Genomic DNA, 16,599 nt, shown 5'->3' on the forward strand with positions numbered 1-16,599 from the left:
TCTTTTTGTGGAGGGAGATTGGCCCTGAGCTAACATCCTTGCCCATCCTCCTCTATTTTATATGTGGCATGCCTGCCACCGCATGGCTTGATGAGCGGTACAAGGTCTGCTCCCAGGATCTGAACCAGCGAACCTCAGGCCACCAAAGCATGCAAACTTAACCACTACGCCACTGGACCAGCCCCTATAATAAATACTTTTTAACTAAGAAGAAAAAAAAGGAAATTGAACAGGACAGCTCCCCATGAGAAAGGATTACCCAGCCCAAAATGTCAATATTCCCAAAATTGGGAAACCCTGCTCCAGCCAATTTTAGAATTTGCCATGAATTGGTTGAACCCCAAAGAGAGAATGAGACTTCCCAGCAAGTTAATTCCAGAAGAGACAGAATTAACATGCTGTTGTGCTGACATTGGGACTAATTTGTTCCTATTATAACTAATATTCAGTCTGAATTTCCACGGAGAGTATTACAGTGTCACAGTTCACAACTGTTGTGTGTCAACTACTTCTGTACAAAAAGTAACTTCCCCCTAAACACCCACACTCTCTCTTGCACGGGTCATATTTTCAGATTGTTAAATGCTATCACTGTTTTTCTCCTCCTGTCTTTAATTTTTTTCATATGTAAGTTCTCGTGCCCTAGTTTTTGAAATTCTTTATTGCTACTTTTCTGTAAAGATGCATCAAACAGTAATTGCATAAACAACCCTTGAACTCACCCCTAAGCACACCAAGAAGGCACGACGTGAGTCTAAAAGAGGTTGTTCTTGTGCTCAGGGTACATTTTTGTGGTGACCTAGATGTCAGGATGTGAGGCAGGATATGAAGAGTCATAAAATCAGCACTCACCTTCTTAAAGTCTGTCTCCCACTTGGCTCAGCAACTCAATGCTAACCCTTCAGTTGTTGACAAGCTGGTTTTGTAATGGAGTAACTCCTCCCTCTGACGCAGGGGGAGTCCAGGAAAGGAAAAGCCCCTCCTACAGAGTTCAGGGCCTGAAGCTCCAAGCTAGTTTAGAAGAAAACTGGCAAGTCATCCTCTTATCACAAAATAATTTGTTAAAACTTTCCTTTTCAAGGTTGACAATTGAAGGATGAAACAAACATTTTCAGGATGTTTGGACTCTCTCTGCCTGTCAGTGGGGCATGGCTTTTTGAAGAAACTTACTGTGAGGTTCTCATGAATTGGGTGCAAGGACGGAGGCAGATGAGAAACCTCTGCCATGAGCAGAGCAGGCGCTGACATCAGCAAGGGGCAAGGGGAGTTCTGGAATGCTTTTATATGGGGTCACGGATAAAACACAGGACAACCGATTAAATGTGAATTTCAGATAAATAGTAAATAATTTTTTAGTCCTAAATGTTGTAGGGGACAAATCCAATGTATCAATCCCCTGCTTCACCATTTGCCAACAATTTTTTTCCTCCATACCCTCTAATGGGCGATATGGTGGGTCCCTGAAAAGATAGGTCCATGTCCCCATACGGGGAACCTGTGAGTGTGACCTTGCTTGGAAAAAGAGTCTTTGCAGAGGGAGGAGTGGTGCTCTGTTGTTCCTTACCCAGTCCGCAGCTGAAGCCCAGGCTACCATTTCCTTTTCCCTTCCCACATCACTGAGGCTCCCTACTTGCACCTTCCACTGGGCCAAGGGCTTAGCACCGCTGTGCCGTGTTTCTTTCAGTCTCACACCCTACACTGTGCAGCCCTGAATCTTCAGGACATGGCTCTTCATTTGTGTCTCTCTGTCTCTCTCTCTCTCCATCTTTCTTTCTCCTCTCGTCCTTGGGCAAAGACTCCACCTCCATGACAGCCTTCCTCAGTCCTCAGCAGACTATTTCAGAGTCTACTTTTCTCCTCCCGTCTGCTCTCCTCATTTCCTGGTCTATCTCTCTGGGACCTGAAATAACCCCAGGTCACCTCAACTCACCATCCCCTTACAACATTGGCTCTGACTCCTACCCGACCTGTGTCTGTCAACAACATTGGTGGAATATGTTCTAATTTGCCTGCTGAAGTGTCTGGGGCTGACTGCACTGATGTCTGCACCTGCTTTCACGTGCAACAAGAAATAACATGCTTGATGGTAGGAGAGAGGTTGGGGACATATATGATTAAGCAAACATCATAATAATATGTTAATTTTTGAATATAGATGATGGGTAATATGAGTTCATTGTGTATGTATTTCAAGGTTTAATAAACTTTGAATCTTTCATAATAAAATATTGCAGGAAATATACGATGTTTATTAAAAATATTGCAGACATATAAAATGACAGAGAAAAACATGGCACCACCAACTAAAGATTATAACATTGTGGCAAATACCCTTTGACACTACGTATGCATATAGAAGTATGGATAAAACATAAAGAATACAATGAAGCATCAAATACCATATTATAATGTGCATCTTTCATTTATGTCATCACAGGGCTCTTTGATCTCAGAGGACAGACGTCCTCCAGCTGCAGTGACTGAGGAGTTTGTCACCATGTGAACGTGCTAAACTCTCAGCACCACAACGGCCAGGAGAGCGGATTTTCTGATTACTATTAAATTCCTGACTCCTTGATCAGGATCTGACACACCAGCACTGAATGCACATTTGCTGAACGAATGAAAGAATGATTTGATGCTTTATTTGTATGTAAGCCTCCTGTATCTCTTACGATCATTTTTTGGTTCCTGATTTTTATTTAGCATGATACCAGGTAGACTTGGTCTTGAAATGTTCTGCTTTACCTTCAAAGAGAAACATTAACTAAGTTAGGTACGATGTGTCATGACGGAAATTTATTTCCTCAGTTTGCATGACTTTCCTCAAAAATCTAAGAGCCATGGTCCCCAAAATTGCAGATTATTTTCCCTTCACATCATTTCATCTGCCACTTCCTCTCCATCCCTCAGCCCCCATCTCTGCATAGATACATCTCATCCATTCATCCATTCCCTGAAACTCTACAACATTCTCCTGATGGACAGCTGGTCCCATGTCACCCTTCATAATTTGCCAGAATACTTTCTGATGTATTGTTTCATTGTGGTCCTCCTGGAGCAAAAGCCCCTGTCTGGTGTTATGCAGGATCTGCTCCCGTCTCTAGGGGGGCTCCCAGAGCCTCCCAGAGCCCAAGCCTCATGACCATGAAATTCCAGTGAATACAAAATGCTAGATTGGGCCCTAGTAAATTAAAGTTTTGGTGAAAAATTATAACTTGGGTGAAAATGGCACAATTCTTCCTCACATTGGATTTTAAAAAATGCCTTGAGTGTCAGGATGCTCCATTAACAAGGATTCAGGAGGGTTGACTGGGAGTGAAGGTCCTCATCCCAGGAATGCCCAGTTCTCTTCTTTCTCCTCTAATCTCAGTGCCCCTAACACACTAAACAGCCGATTCGCTTTTTCAAATGTGGGGAAATAACGATTTGTTGTGCTCTCTTTGATCTGGGTAATCTTGGCACCTTTCTCATGAGGTGTGATTATGGGCAAAAAGATGAACATTTCATTCAAATCTGCCATACCTTCTATGTACATATCAATCCTGAAAGATAAAAATGACCAAATTGTCAAAGGTCTCTTGCCTTACGTTTTATAGTTGAAAAATGGAAAAGAATGGAGCATCAGGAGGTGGCAAAGGAATTCACCTCCATTGGGAGCATTTTTATAGTCCAGTCATTCACCTATGAGTTCTCCCTGATTTTCACATTTCATTCTAGAACAAGCTTTTCAGGTAGATATATGTTAAAATTTTTGTTATACACATGACCAAACATAAGGACTGAGAGCATGGGTGACCTGCCCCGAGTCACAGGCATGAGAGACATTGGTGGAACCACTGCAAGTGACCTCTGAGATTCTAGCTAGGGTTTGTCAGCTCTGCTGGGTTTGCTCTGTGCACAAACTCAGTGTGATTCACATGACCAAAGACCTGCCACCTAAGTCACCTCCACAGGGAGTCCCCGGTCCAGCCGTCTCAGCCATGTCCCTCTGCCTCTCACCCTGTTACAGCACCCAGACCCACTGAATGCCCAATGTCAGCATCTTTCAATGATTTTCCATAGAACATGGTTCCACAGCCCTCTCCATGTACTCTTGTCCAACACTGACCATATGTGCATTTCTCGAGGCCAAACCTAAAGTATCCCCTGAAATTGGGTAATTCTTTATATACTTCCCACCAGTGCATATGCTAGGTTTCTTGTGTGTGTTCCAGACCGGGCTTCCTATAACAGTTTTTTAAAAATAAAAGTTTTCTTGACCTATAATTCTGCTATCACAATGTCATCTTTTTCAAGTGTACAATTTTGTGATCTTTTAGTAAATTCAGAGTTTTGTACCATCACCATGATCTAATAAAATATTTTCATCCTTCAAAATGAAGTGCTGTGTGCATCAGCATTCATTCTACATTCTTCCATCCTTCCCTCTGGCCCCAGGCAACCACTCAACTACTTTCTGTTTCTATGGATAGGAATGTTCCAGACATTTTCTAATACGGAATTATACAATAAGTGCCATTCGTGTCTGCTTTCTTTATGTAACCTAATGTTGGCAAAGTTCATCCGTGTTGCAGCCTGCATCAGAGCTTCATTCCTTCCCATGGACAGATAACATTCCACTGCATGGCTGTACCACACTCGGCTCATCCAGTCATCACCTGGGGGAACTTTATACTGTTTCCATTTTTTGAAGACTATAAACAACACTTACAAACAATTGCGTACAAGTTTTAGTGTTGATATAATTTCAGTTCTCTTGCGTACACACATCATTGTGGAATCGCTGAGTCATATGGTAACCCTATGTTTAACCTTTGAATAACTGCCCCAGTTCCTTACCCGGTTTTAATTTTAATCATGTGGCACCATCACAACAGAGAAGAGTCCCCTCGTTATGGTCTTATTGAAATAATCTGCTGCTTCAATCTTGTATCAAAGTGCTCGATGCAACCCTGGCATCTTGGGCTCATCATCTGCTAAGCCTTGTCATATGGCCCGTCCATATCCCTGGGTGAAAGTTAGGTTCCTGGTCATCATTCTGGTAAATTCTGGAAGATGAGCATCAGCTTCTTTGGGTCCTTCATTCCCCAGCCTTATCCTCTAGATCCTCAGACACTTTGTCCTCATCTCTGGCTGTGGGCTGGTGTCCAGCTACTAAAGGTCTGAGCTCCTGGAGTCATGACTCCACCATCCTCCTGCCTTCTAAGAATTCATCAGGGTTTGCAGACCTCTGTCACCCTGCCCTCTCTGTGGGCCGCATCCTCTTCTATAATCCCACTGGCTTGAGTCCACTGCAGGTTTCCTGTCCCTCATCCTCCGAGGTCTCTGCTGGGCTGCACCTCAGTCGACACCACCGAGGCTACACTGCTGGTGGCCATGATGCCCCTGACGTGGACTTGGTCCTTCAAGGAAGGCCCTAAATTATTCTTATTAATTGTTGATGAAAGAGCAGGAAAAATACCGCACAGGGCTCTCTCCTTGGTGTCTCTCCCAGAGAGGTTGTGTTTGGCGGCGATGTAGTTGAGGATGGGTCTGCTCTGCACCAGCTTCATCCCATCAATTTCCACCATTGGCACCTGCTGGAACATCAAACTCCCATCTTTCGAAGGAAGAAAAGAAAAAGTAGAGAGCAATGTTTTGAGATTCACACTTTCAGGATGAAAAACTGTTTGTTGAAATGACTGAATAGACAAAAGGAAACAAAAAATTATTACCTGGGAATATTTGAAGGAAATGGCTTTTGTTTTTAGCTCCCTGTAATCCTTTTTCTTACCAATCTCTCATTTACTTTTTAACCTATTATTTCATTTATCTTTTATTTCCCTTTGAGACACATGATATTCTGTGTATTTTTTGTGCTCGATTCCTCTCCATGGATATTTGAGGAAGAAGTTGGGAGAGGCTGCTACAGGACCACCAGCCGTTTGCCATTTCAGTTGGGACGTTCCGAGAACAAGTCTATGGGGGACCCAGCAATAGGCCAGGACTTAGTGAGATTTCTAGGGAGGGCGTTTCGTAAGCTCTTCAAATCTCACCAATGGATACTGTGTGCTGGGGAACCCTGTTTTCCCAGCCACTGCTGCCGGCCCTCAGTCTTTCTCTCCCTCCTCACAGGCTCACCTGGCATTCCAAATATGCCAGCACCCTCTTGTTATCTTAATCTATACAGTGTTGGGACATCACCTTGTCAAACCATCAGAAAGAAGAATTCCAGGCAACTGCTGGGCCTGTTTCTCCTCTTTCACTCTATTGCACATGCTTCACGTCCTTGCTGGGAGGCTGTGGGATCCTGGGCTGGTACAACTCAGTCGTGGTGCAGAAGAGCAGGAGAAAGCAAAGAGAGGGGTCCACAGGCACTGGGGATGGTCCTAGAGCAAATACTCAGAGAGCTTTAGCCCTTCCTGGCCCTGAGGGAGTTACCAAAGCAGCTCACAAAACCCCACTGTGCACATCTGAGCCACTCCTAACCCTCTGCTTATCTCCCGGTTCCCAGCACACACAGGCAATGCCTGGGGTTAAAACCTCAAGTTCTAGCTTCTCCAGATCCTCTCATCAGAGGAATTTACATACTCGGTCTTACCATTTCTTGGCTTTTCAAAGTCTTCTAAAGTTTCCATAAATTTCTCTTCAAACTGGAAAGCAGAAACAGTAAATGAGCTTTGTTCTTTCATTCCATAGCATTATAGAAGTTTACACTTTAATGACCCCTGTCTGGACATAATAAGCAAAAGGAAGATTTCTGACCTGGCAGGGCATACAGAAGAGTGTGATCAGGGCAACTGGAAAGTTAGGTAAGAGCCATTGAGGAAAGAGCGTGGGGGACAGCAGGTAACAGCTCATTCTTGAGGTTTCAATTCACCTCCACCCTGTTTCCACCTCTGTGGATGATCCTGGTCATTGGGGAGGGGGATGTCACAGAGGGAAGGGACTGGGAAGTGCCTCTAGTTATGCGGTTTTAATATCTCAGGTAACTCGTTTGTCTTACGTCACTCAAATTCTCACCTTCAGGAGCAGAGCCCTGGAAATTGCACCAAACACTCTGCAGTCTGCACTGGGTGAAATCTGGCCATCTTGGAGGTCTAACAAGTGAGAGTCTGTGGAAAGGATGTGTGAGTGGGTGTCCGGGGAGGGGGACAGATTAGAGAAATAATATTTATTGAAAATCTCCTCCTAACGATCCTGACTGAGTGCTGACCCCTTTGGCTGCATTATATCTTTAATCACCTAGCAGCCCCATGCAATAGTTGTCATCATCTCCATTGGTCAGCTAATGGAACCGATGTTCAGTGGTTAAACGACACGCCCACAGTCACACTCAGGTAGTGATGGACGTGGAAATCCAGCCCAGGACTAAAGGGAGGGCAGGGCTGGAACCCCACAGACACAGGCACTGGGAGCCTGTGAGGACCTTGAACCAGAGGGCTTCTCTGATGGCGAGGAGGCAGAAGGAGCAAAGTTAAGGCTACATTTGTTCCAGAGCTGGAATTAGGGCTCAGACTCACTTAGCCCTAGCTCAAAAGATCCTAATTCTTTCCACAGAAGAAGGATGCTGATTCCTTCCTTATTCTTCTCTTTGCTTTTTTTTTTTTTTGGAATTCTAGATTCTACCTCTACTTGATGCATTATATAATCTAGAAAAATGATGTTACTGCATTCACTTTACAGTACATGGAGTAGAACTAACATTTGCTCAATCTCTGTCATACAATGGACAAGACCCAAAATTTACCTTCATTTAATCCTACAAAAGTCACCTGAGGTGCAGTCTTTTCTTTTTCTTTTGAGGAATACTGGCCCTGAGCTAACATCCATGCCCATCTTCCTCTGCTTTATATGTGGGATGGCTACCGCAGCATGGCTTTCCAAACTGTGCCGTGTCTGCACCCGGGATCCGAACCAGCGAGTCCCGGGCTGCCGAAGCAGAACGTGCAAATTTAACCGCTGTGCCATCCGGCCAGCCCCAGGGTGCAGTCTTTATTACTCTCATTTTACAGTTTGCGGATATTCAGGTTTCTAGAGGAACTTGCACAATGTAGGTGGTGGATCTGCGATTCATATCCACTCCTTTGTGAAACCAGCAGAGTGAGCTGTTCCCTTTATCTCTCCTCCGAACTACAAGTAAATGGGTATTCGTTGATCAATGAAGGATACCCACACAACACAACAGGACCCCTGAGAGACCCACTCAGCTGAGCATCTGAAACTCTGTAATTAGGACCATCCCCAACATCACTCCTTTACTTTACTCCTGGAATTATCATGCACACATGCATTTGAGGAACATAAGCCCTCTCCCCTATTAAGGTTAAATGTAGTTACGCTGCTCCTGAGCTTACTCACAGTAGAGTTTTGGGAAGGCAAAGTAAAGCAAGGCATGCTTTTATCCATGTTTATTCTTATCAGGCCCCTAAAATCAGCTGACAGAGAGGAACTCACGAATTCCGTGTTTCCCTCTCTCCCTCCCTCAGCCACTAGTTGGTGATGGATTCCGAATGGGAAAACCAAACAGGAGTCTCAGAGAGAAGCCTAGAGAGAGCCTAAGTCTCACCCGGGGAGTGAAACCTGAAATCAGGTGGCCTGACATCCAAGGACAAATGCTTGAGCCCAGTGAAGCTGCTGTGTGTCTGTGAACTCCAGTTTCCTCATCTTTAAAATGGGACATTAGAAGCTATTTCCTGGGTTGTTGTCGAGGGTAGACACAGGTGCTGGACAGTGAGTGTGAATCAGGAGCATACGTGTGTGACATTTGGCAATTCATTGAAACTCTCTAGTTCTCATTTTCTGTTGATCAGCAAGGCTTTAGGATATGCTGACCTTTGCCCGAGTCTTGACCAGGCCTTTGGAAACCTCCTAGTGGGAGGAGAGGAAAGTTGCCTTAAGGAAGAGAGTTATGATAAAATATCATCTAACATAAGATTCCTTTCCCTTCATAACTTGATCCTCAGTCACAGGGAAGGGAGCTGAGTGTGAGGTGTGAGTCACTTGGCTCAGTGAACCTTGGGCCACAGCAAACACACCTCCCACCATAGTGCCAGCTTTAGTCTCCTGTTCATTCTACTCCTCATAGCACCTCCACTTCCCATGATAGGAAAGTACAAACTCCAATATCTCCAATTACAAGACAGACGAGTTCATTAAGTATGTTTCCAAAGGATATTTTGCTTCTAAAGGTTAGGCTTTTGAGTCCTTCATTAAAGGTCTGGATATTGAAAATCTAAAATTCAAGTCACACGCACTTGCCAGAGAAATATCCACTGAGTAAAGAGAAGTATATTTTTGTCCCAAACTCCACAACAATACAATTTTGCAAGAAGAATCTTAATGTTTTCTAAACAGAGCCTGCGATTTGCAGAGAAAATGCAGGTGTTCCTCTCTAAGTCCCTGGCTTTGGGACTGCTGCTTGTAACGAGTCCTGCGTGTTTCTGTTGCCGCACCAGGTTCATTGTTGCTGCCACCTGGAAAGCCCAACACTGAGACGACCAATTTGCAGCGGAAAGAGAGTTCAATGACAAGGCAGCCATGTAGGAAGCGAGAACATGAGTCTAAAATCAGCTTCCCCAAAAATAGGGACTCAGGGATGTTTGTGGAATGGGGGGCAAGGTGGTCTGAAGTGTGGAGAGAGGTGATTGGAGGGGAGGAGAGGTGAGGCAATTGATGATCTGTGCAAGCGTAGTCAGACTCCATGCCTCTTCATAGGACCCATGCTCACAAAATGGCAGTGTGAGCATGATCTGAGGGTGGAGTTTTTAGCCTCTTGACCTCAAAATGTCACCTATCAGACATCTGTGCAGGCCTGGTTCATAAGTTGGTAGTCTCAACCGGCCTGGAGTGGAAAAAGTGTTCTAAATCCTGAAAAATAGCTCAAATGCCAATCACCATGGTGACCCAGGCTCCAGGAAGATGGTATCTACAGGAGCCTAGTGGGAGTCAGATAGCATAAGGCCTAAGCAGCGTAGTTAACAATGGGCAGGTTAAACAGCTGAAAGCTAGAATCAGTAACTGCAACAAGGAAAAAACCTTTAGTTCCTAGCTACTTCATCATCAATGGCTAACTGTTTGCCAGTTTCACTTGCATTCACTCCCATGAGAGAACTAGCCATGTCCGCTGTTGGAACCGCTGAGCTTCAGTCTCTGGTCCCCTGCTGTGTCGACTACCCACGCAGCCTGGGTTGGAACAAGGGCTTTCAGAGTTTGCTGACTGGACACAACCTGTGTCTCTCTTACCATCTGTTGGCCAAATGAGTGTGCACACATCCACGCATGCAACACACTTATGACTGGAGCTAACACTCCTGAAATGATACTCCCCTTGTCTCCATATAGTGCACTTGGATAGTGTCTACAGTCTCGTATTTCGTTTTAAGAGTTGGTGGATTTCACGATCCACTGAAGGATGGTCACGCGTATTTTGAAAAATCCCGATACAGAAAATGAGTCCTAGACTTTGGTTTCACGTAGAAGTGGGTTTGAATCCCAGGACCACCACCTACCTTGGGCAAGTTCTCTAGAAACCTCCATCTCCCCAGCTGTGAAGTGAGAGTAATAAGAGATTCCACCTCAGGTGATTTTTGTAGGATTAAATGAAGGCAAATTTGTGAGCATCCACTGTATGACAGACAGTGAACAAATGTTGGTTCCATTCCACATATTGAAAAGTTAATGCAGTAACTTCCCTTTTTACAGATTATAAAGTGCACTAGGTAGATGTAGAATGTAGAATTCCATAAAAAGCAAGAAATCAGCATCCTGCGTCTGTGCAAAGGATTAGGATCTTTTGAGCCACAGTTCAGCGACTCTGAGCCCTAATTCCAGCTCTGGAACAAATGTTGCATTAACTCTGCTCCCTCTGCCTCCTCGCTGTCAGGGAAGTCCTCTGGTTCAAGGTCCTCACAGGCTCCCAGGGCCTGCGTCTGTGTGGGTTCCAGCCCAGCCCACGCTTTAGTCCTGGGATGGATTTCCACATTCCTCACCTGCTGGAGTGTGACTGTGGATGTGTCATTTAACCTCTGAGCCTTGGTCCCATTAACTGAAAAATGGGGATAATAATAACCATTTCATGGGGCTGTTAGGAGCTTAAAGTTATAATGTAGCCAGGATCTGACCCCATGGCATAGTAGTTAAGTTCGGCAGGCTCTGCTTCAGCAGTCTGGGTTCGCAGGTTTGCACCACTCCTCAGCCATGCTGTGGTGGGCACCCACATACAAAATAGCAGAAGATTGGCACAGATGTTTGTGCAGGGGAAATCTTCATCAAGGTTAAAAAAGCCGAGGATTGGCAACAGGTGTAAGCTCATGGTAAATCTTCCTCAGCAAAAAAAAAAAAATATATATGTATAATTTATACAAAGGGGTTAGCGTTTGGTCAGGATTGTTAAGAGGAGACGTTCAATAAATATTAGTTCTCTAATCCTTCTCTCTCCCCCTAAAACACGCTTGCATCCTTACCACAGACTCACCTATTATGCTGCTAAGCCCACCAAATTTTACCCAGTGGAGACTGGAGAATGGTTTGATGCAGTTTCCTGGGCTCGGCTCCTGAGGGTGAGAACTTGGGCCAAGGAAGGCATTCCAGGGACTCTCCAAGTCTGCCAGGAAGGAGGCAGACCGGAAGGAGGCAGACCCTTCCTCAGCATTGTTGGTGCTGCTAACCACGGATCCTAAAGTGCAGTTTTGTTTCTGTTGTTTCCGTCGTTCATTCAGGTGTAGAGAACCCAGGAGACAGCATCATGGTGGGGAAGCCCAGGCTGCACTACTTCAGCGCACGAGGCCGGATGGAGCTGATCGTGTGGCTCCTGGCTGCCGCCCGAGTCAAGGTCCCTTCTGAGTTTGGTCATTTTAAGTCGCATCTAAGATTATCAAAGTCCTTTCTCACATGAGCTAGGAGACTATTCTTACTCAGTGATCTGTCAAGAGTTTTCCATTAAAAAAAAATTCTATTCTTCAGAGATGAGCATTAATGACCTAATACATCATTAAAATTTCTTATCACCAAAGAGCACAAACAATTCAAATAAAGTTAAGAAACTGACCACAATGTGTGGACCTTATTTGGATTTGGATTTAAACAAAGTGTAAAATATCATTTATGTCATTTATGCAGTAATTAGAAACATGAACATTATGGCATCTTAGACAAAATTAAAGAGTTATTGTTAAAGTTTTAGGTGTGATAGTGTACTGTGGTTATTTTTAAAATAATTCTAATGTTTTAGTGATACACATGAAGTATTTAAAGAGGACATATATGATATTTCTGATTTGTTTCAAATTATTACAGGAGACAGAGTGTGGTGGGCATATGGATGACACAACACTGGCTTGAGTTGATAATTATTGAAGCTGGGTGAATGGTACAAGGAGGATCTTTCTACTTTTATATTTATTTTGGTACTTGTGGGAAATTTCCATAATAAAAGGACAAAACTATATAATATCGGACTATAATATGATTAAAGTGCAGACATAACCACAAATGTGGGGAGGAGGAGAGGATTGCGAGAAACCTCCTGTGAAAGATGTGATACATTCACTCAGCAGTGAGTTTGTCAAGCACCTTTAAGTGCCAGCTCCTGTGCTAGGTCCTGGGGATATATGGATGAACAAGACAGACACCGGCCCTGTCCTGAGGCAGCTTATATTCTATGAGGTTGCACACAAGTAAGGAGGTGATTAAAAGGAGGAGGAGGGGGTAGCGTCTAGGAGGACACTCAAGCATTTACAGTGCCAAAATGCCATAGTCCCAGAGGAAAGGTGGCAGGTTTCTCTGGGACTCTGTTGAGTGCTGCCCTTTAGAGGTGGCACTGAGAACACTCTTCTCAATCCAGGTCAGATGGATCAGCAACTTTGGGAGGGTTTTCCTGGGGAGGAGTCATGGACAGACTCAGGATATCTTGTCCCTCCGGTGAGAGCAGAAGAGAAGGGTTCCAGGTGAGGTCGTGTCCTGTGACAGGAGCTTCTACTGTGCTCCCTTCAGCCTCATAACAACATGTTTACTGAAGCCTTGGGATTATACTTTCTTGATTGCTTCACAGATGCATGGGACTTTAGCTGGTCCTCTCTCGATTTCATAAAGAAAGAAGAATACAAAACATCCAAATAGTGCCCTTTCAGGTCGTTGTCTCTCTATAAATCAATAACCTGTTTTCCCTGTAGCTCAGCGTCAGCTGTGGGGTTGAGGGATGTGTTGAGAGCCCCTAGGCAGGATGAGTTCAGCACAGGAGGGTGAAGTAGGGGAGATGCTGAGTGCATCCCAGGCTTCCTCTTCTCCATCAGCTTGACTGAAGAGGGGATGGGGCAGGACTTACCAGAGGCTCTTGGTCAGGGCTTCTGGGTTCTCTGTGCCCAAAGGCTGGTCCTCACCATCCCATCCATCTCCATTAGCCTCACAAACACCATCTCACTAGCCAACCGCATCCCACCTCGGCCGCCCTCCCTTGATGACCAGCCACCATCCCTTATGTTTGTCTGGAACTGGGTGCTTTAGGTGTTGCTGCACCCCTACCTCACTATCTCTAGAGTCTGACCCTGTGGAGCCATGTGGATCCACAATAAATGCTTCCACTGGACAAGTTAGAATTCCCCAGATTCCCAAGCTTTTCACCATCAAGAACCCTTTAAACCATAGCAGCCACTGCAAATAGCACTACTAGTTATACTTGGTGTGTGTGGCCGGGGTCCTGTAATCTGTATTTTAACACAACATATTACGTTTAAGAAAATGTCCTCCCTGCATTTGATAGAGGAGGAAACTGAGGCCTGGAGATGCTAAGTGACTGTGCCCCGATCACACAGCTACCATGAGGCAGAGCCAAGATTGGAACCAAATCGCATCAACGCTGAGACCCATTTTCTTGACATCGGTCTCTTTTGACCTTTGGTTTGGTCAATTCTGCTGATTAAGTAAACCACATGATCATATACTCACTGATTTTCATATTTGTATTGAAACTCCACAAGCATTCAGAGCTTCTGGTCAGATGACGGCCTTGCTGCTGGCTGCCCTCCAACCAGAGAGACTTGTCTCAGGAGAAGGAGAATCTACACCAAGGTCAAAGTCCTGAATGTAGGTCAAGGACGGAGCAGAGGTTCCCCAGTGTAAGGTGGTTTTACATTTAAAAAAAAGGATGGTAAGTTGAAACAGCAACCATCTTTGAAAATCCTGATAACTTATGTTTGTTGAGCATCTAGTGTATACATGGTGCTGTTTAAAGGCCTTTGCATACCTTGCTGATTTAACCTTCACACCAGCCTATAACGTAGGCACCATAACTATACTCATTATATAGATGAGGATACTGAGACATGAGGAGATTCAGTGACGTGTCCAACGTCAAGAGGCAGCACGTGTAAGAAATGATGTTCAAATCCAGGCAGTCATATCAGAAACCAAGGTTTCTTGATTAAAAAACAATATTTTAAACTAGTTTGGGAAGTCTTTCTCCTTTCTTCAATTGGGAATCTAACCTAGGCTGTCCCAGTTTTCCAGGAGAGGAAATTCTGAATCTTAGAGGTAAAGATGTGCAGCAACCAGGACTCATTTTGTACTAAGCGGAGCCTCCCGGGATGCAGCGATGTCAATGACAGCAGAAGTCACTGGTGGCAGCATCTAAGATAATCACTGTCCCCTGGTGTACCCTATGCTGGGGGACATAAAAGGTCCTGTCCTGATCTCTAGTGCAGAGGGAGTCTTTCCTGAGATACTAAAAGCCCATAACTAGAGGAACTTCCCAGTCCCCTCCCTCCGTGACATCCCTCTCCTCAATGACCAGGATCATCCACAGCGGTGGAAACAGAGTGGAGGAGAATTGAAACTGCAAGAATGAGCCGTTACCTGCTGCCACCCGTGCTCTTTCCTTGGTGGCTCTAATCTAAATTTCCAGTTTCCCTGATCACACTCCCCTGTGTGCCCTGCCAAGCTCAGAAATCTCCTTTCTGCTTATTATGTGCCAGAGAGGGGCCATTCAAGTTTAAAACTTTTATTATGCTGTGGAATGAAAGAACAGGAACTCACTGACTGTTTCTGCTTTCCAGTTTGAAGAGAAATTTATAGACACTCCAGAGGACTTGGAAAAGCTGAAAAATGGTGAGACCAAGTACCTAAGTTCCTCTGATGAGAGGATCTAGTTGAAGTCATGTGTTGAGGATTTAACTGCAGGCAATGCCTATGTGTGTGTACGCTGGGAGCTGGGTGCCAAGAAGAGGGAGAGAAGTGTTTCAAATGTATGGGGTGGGGCTCCCTGAGCAGCTTTGGTAACTCCCTCAGGACCAGGAAGGGATGAAACTCTCTGAGTATTTGCTACAGGGCCATCCCTGGTGTCCTGTGGATCCCTCTCTTTGCTTTCTCCTGCTTTTCTGCACCACGACTGAGCTGTACCAGCTCAGGATCCCACAGCCTCCTAGCAAGGACATCAAACACATTTAAGAGCATGAAAGAGGAGAAACAGGCCCAGTGGTTGCCTTGAGTTATTCTCTCTGACGGGTTGGACACGGTGATGTACTAGCAGTGTTATAAACTCAAATATCAAGATGGTATCAAGATATCAAGATGGTGTTGAGATAGTTGGAACGCCAGGTAAGTCAGTGAGAAGGGAGAGAAAGAGCAAGACCAGGAGAACTGGGTGGGGAAAACTGGGCCCCCCACCACACACTATCCAATGGTGGAATTTGAAGAGCATACAAATCACCCTCCGTAGAAATCTCCCTTGCTATGGCCTAATGCCGGCAGCACCGTAGACTTGTTCTGGGAACTTCCCAACTGAAATGGCAAACGGCTGGTGGTCCTGTTGCAGCTTCTCCCAACTTCTTCCTCAAATATCCATGATGAGAATTCAATAAAAAAAAATACAGGGACTTACCATATATCTGGATGGGAAATAAAAAGATAAATGAAATACTAGGTTAAAAAGCAAAAGGCAGAGTTATAAGAAAAAGTTATCACAGGATGCGAAAACAAAATGCTATTTCCTTGGAAATGTTCCCAGGGAATAATTTCTTGTTTCTTTATATATTTTCAGTCATTTGAACAGCTTTTCATCCCAACGTTATGATCCATAAAACATTTTGCTTTACTTTTCCTTTTCTTCTTTCAGGAGATGGCGGTTTGATGTTCCAGCAGGTGCCAGTGGTGGAAATTGATGGGATGGAGCTGGTGCAGAGCAGAGCCATCCTCAACTACATCGCCGCCAAACACAACCTCTATGGGAAAGACATCAAGGAGAGAGCCCTGTGCGGTATTTTCCCTGCTCTTTCATCAACAATTAATAGGAACAATTTAGGCCCTTCCCTGAAGGACCAAGACCTTCATGACCACCAGCAGTGTGGCCTCGGTGGTGTCGACTGAGGTGCAGTCCAGCAGAGACCTCAGAGGATGAGGGACAGGAAACCCGCAGTGGACTCAAGCCAGTGAGATTATAGAAGAGGATGCGGCCCACAGAGAGAGCACACTGACAGAGGTCTGCAAACCCTGATGAATTAAGAAGGCAGGAGGATGGTGGAGTCATGACTCCAGGTGTTCAGGCCTTTACGAGCTGGACACCAGCCCACAGCCAGAAAGGATGCACAAAGTGTCTGAGGATCTAGACAATAAGGCTGGGGAAGG

General features: G+C 44.9%; 1 protein-coding gene across 1 annotated transcript in view; it reads right to left on the minus strand.

The window, feature by feature from the left end:
- Positions 1 to 3,328: 3,328 nt before the first annotated feature.
- LOC124226474 (glutathione S-transferase A3-like) overlaps positions 3,329 to 16,599 on the minus strand; it is a 39,225-nt gene continuing 25,954 nt past the window's right edge. The window contains exons 2-4 of the mRNA XM_046639790.1: positions 6,584 to 6,635; positions 5,470 to 5,602; positions 3,329 to 3,545 (exon numbers count right to left, since the gene is read on the minus strand). Of these exons, the coding sequence (XP_046495746.1) occupies positions 3,329 to 3,545; positions 5,470 to 5,602; positions 6,584 to 6,635 (402 nt within the window). The remainder of the gene's footprint in view (positions 3,546 to 5,469; positions 5,603 to 6,583; positions 6,636 to 16,599) is intronic.

The sequence above is a fragment of the Equus quagga genome, chromosome 15 (assembly GCF_021613505.1).
Source record: "Equus quagga isolate Etosha38 chromosome 15, UCLA_HA_Equagga_1.0, whole genome shotgun sequence".
Lineage (NCBI taxonomy): Eukaryota > Metazoa > Chordata > Mammalia > Perissodactyla > Equidae > Equus > Equus quagga.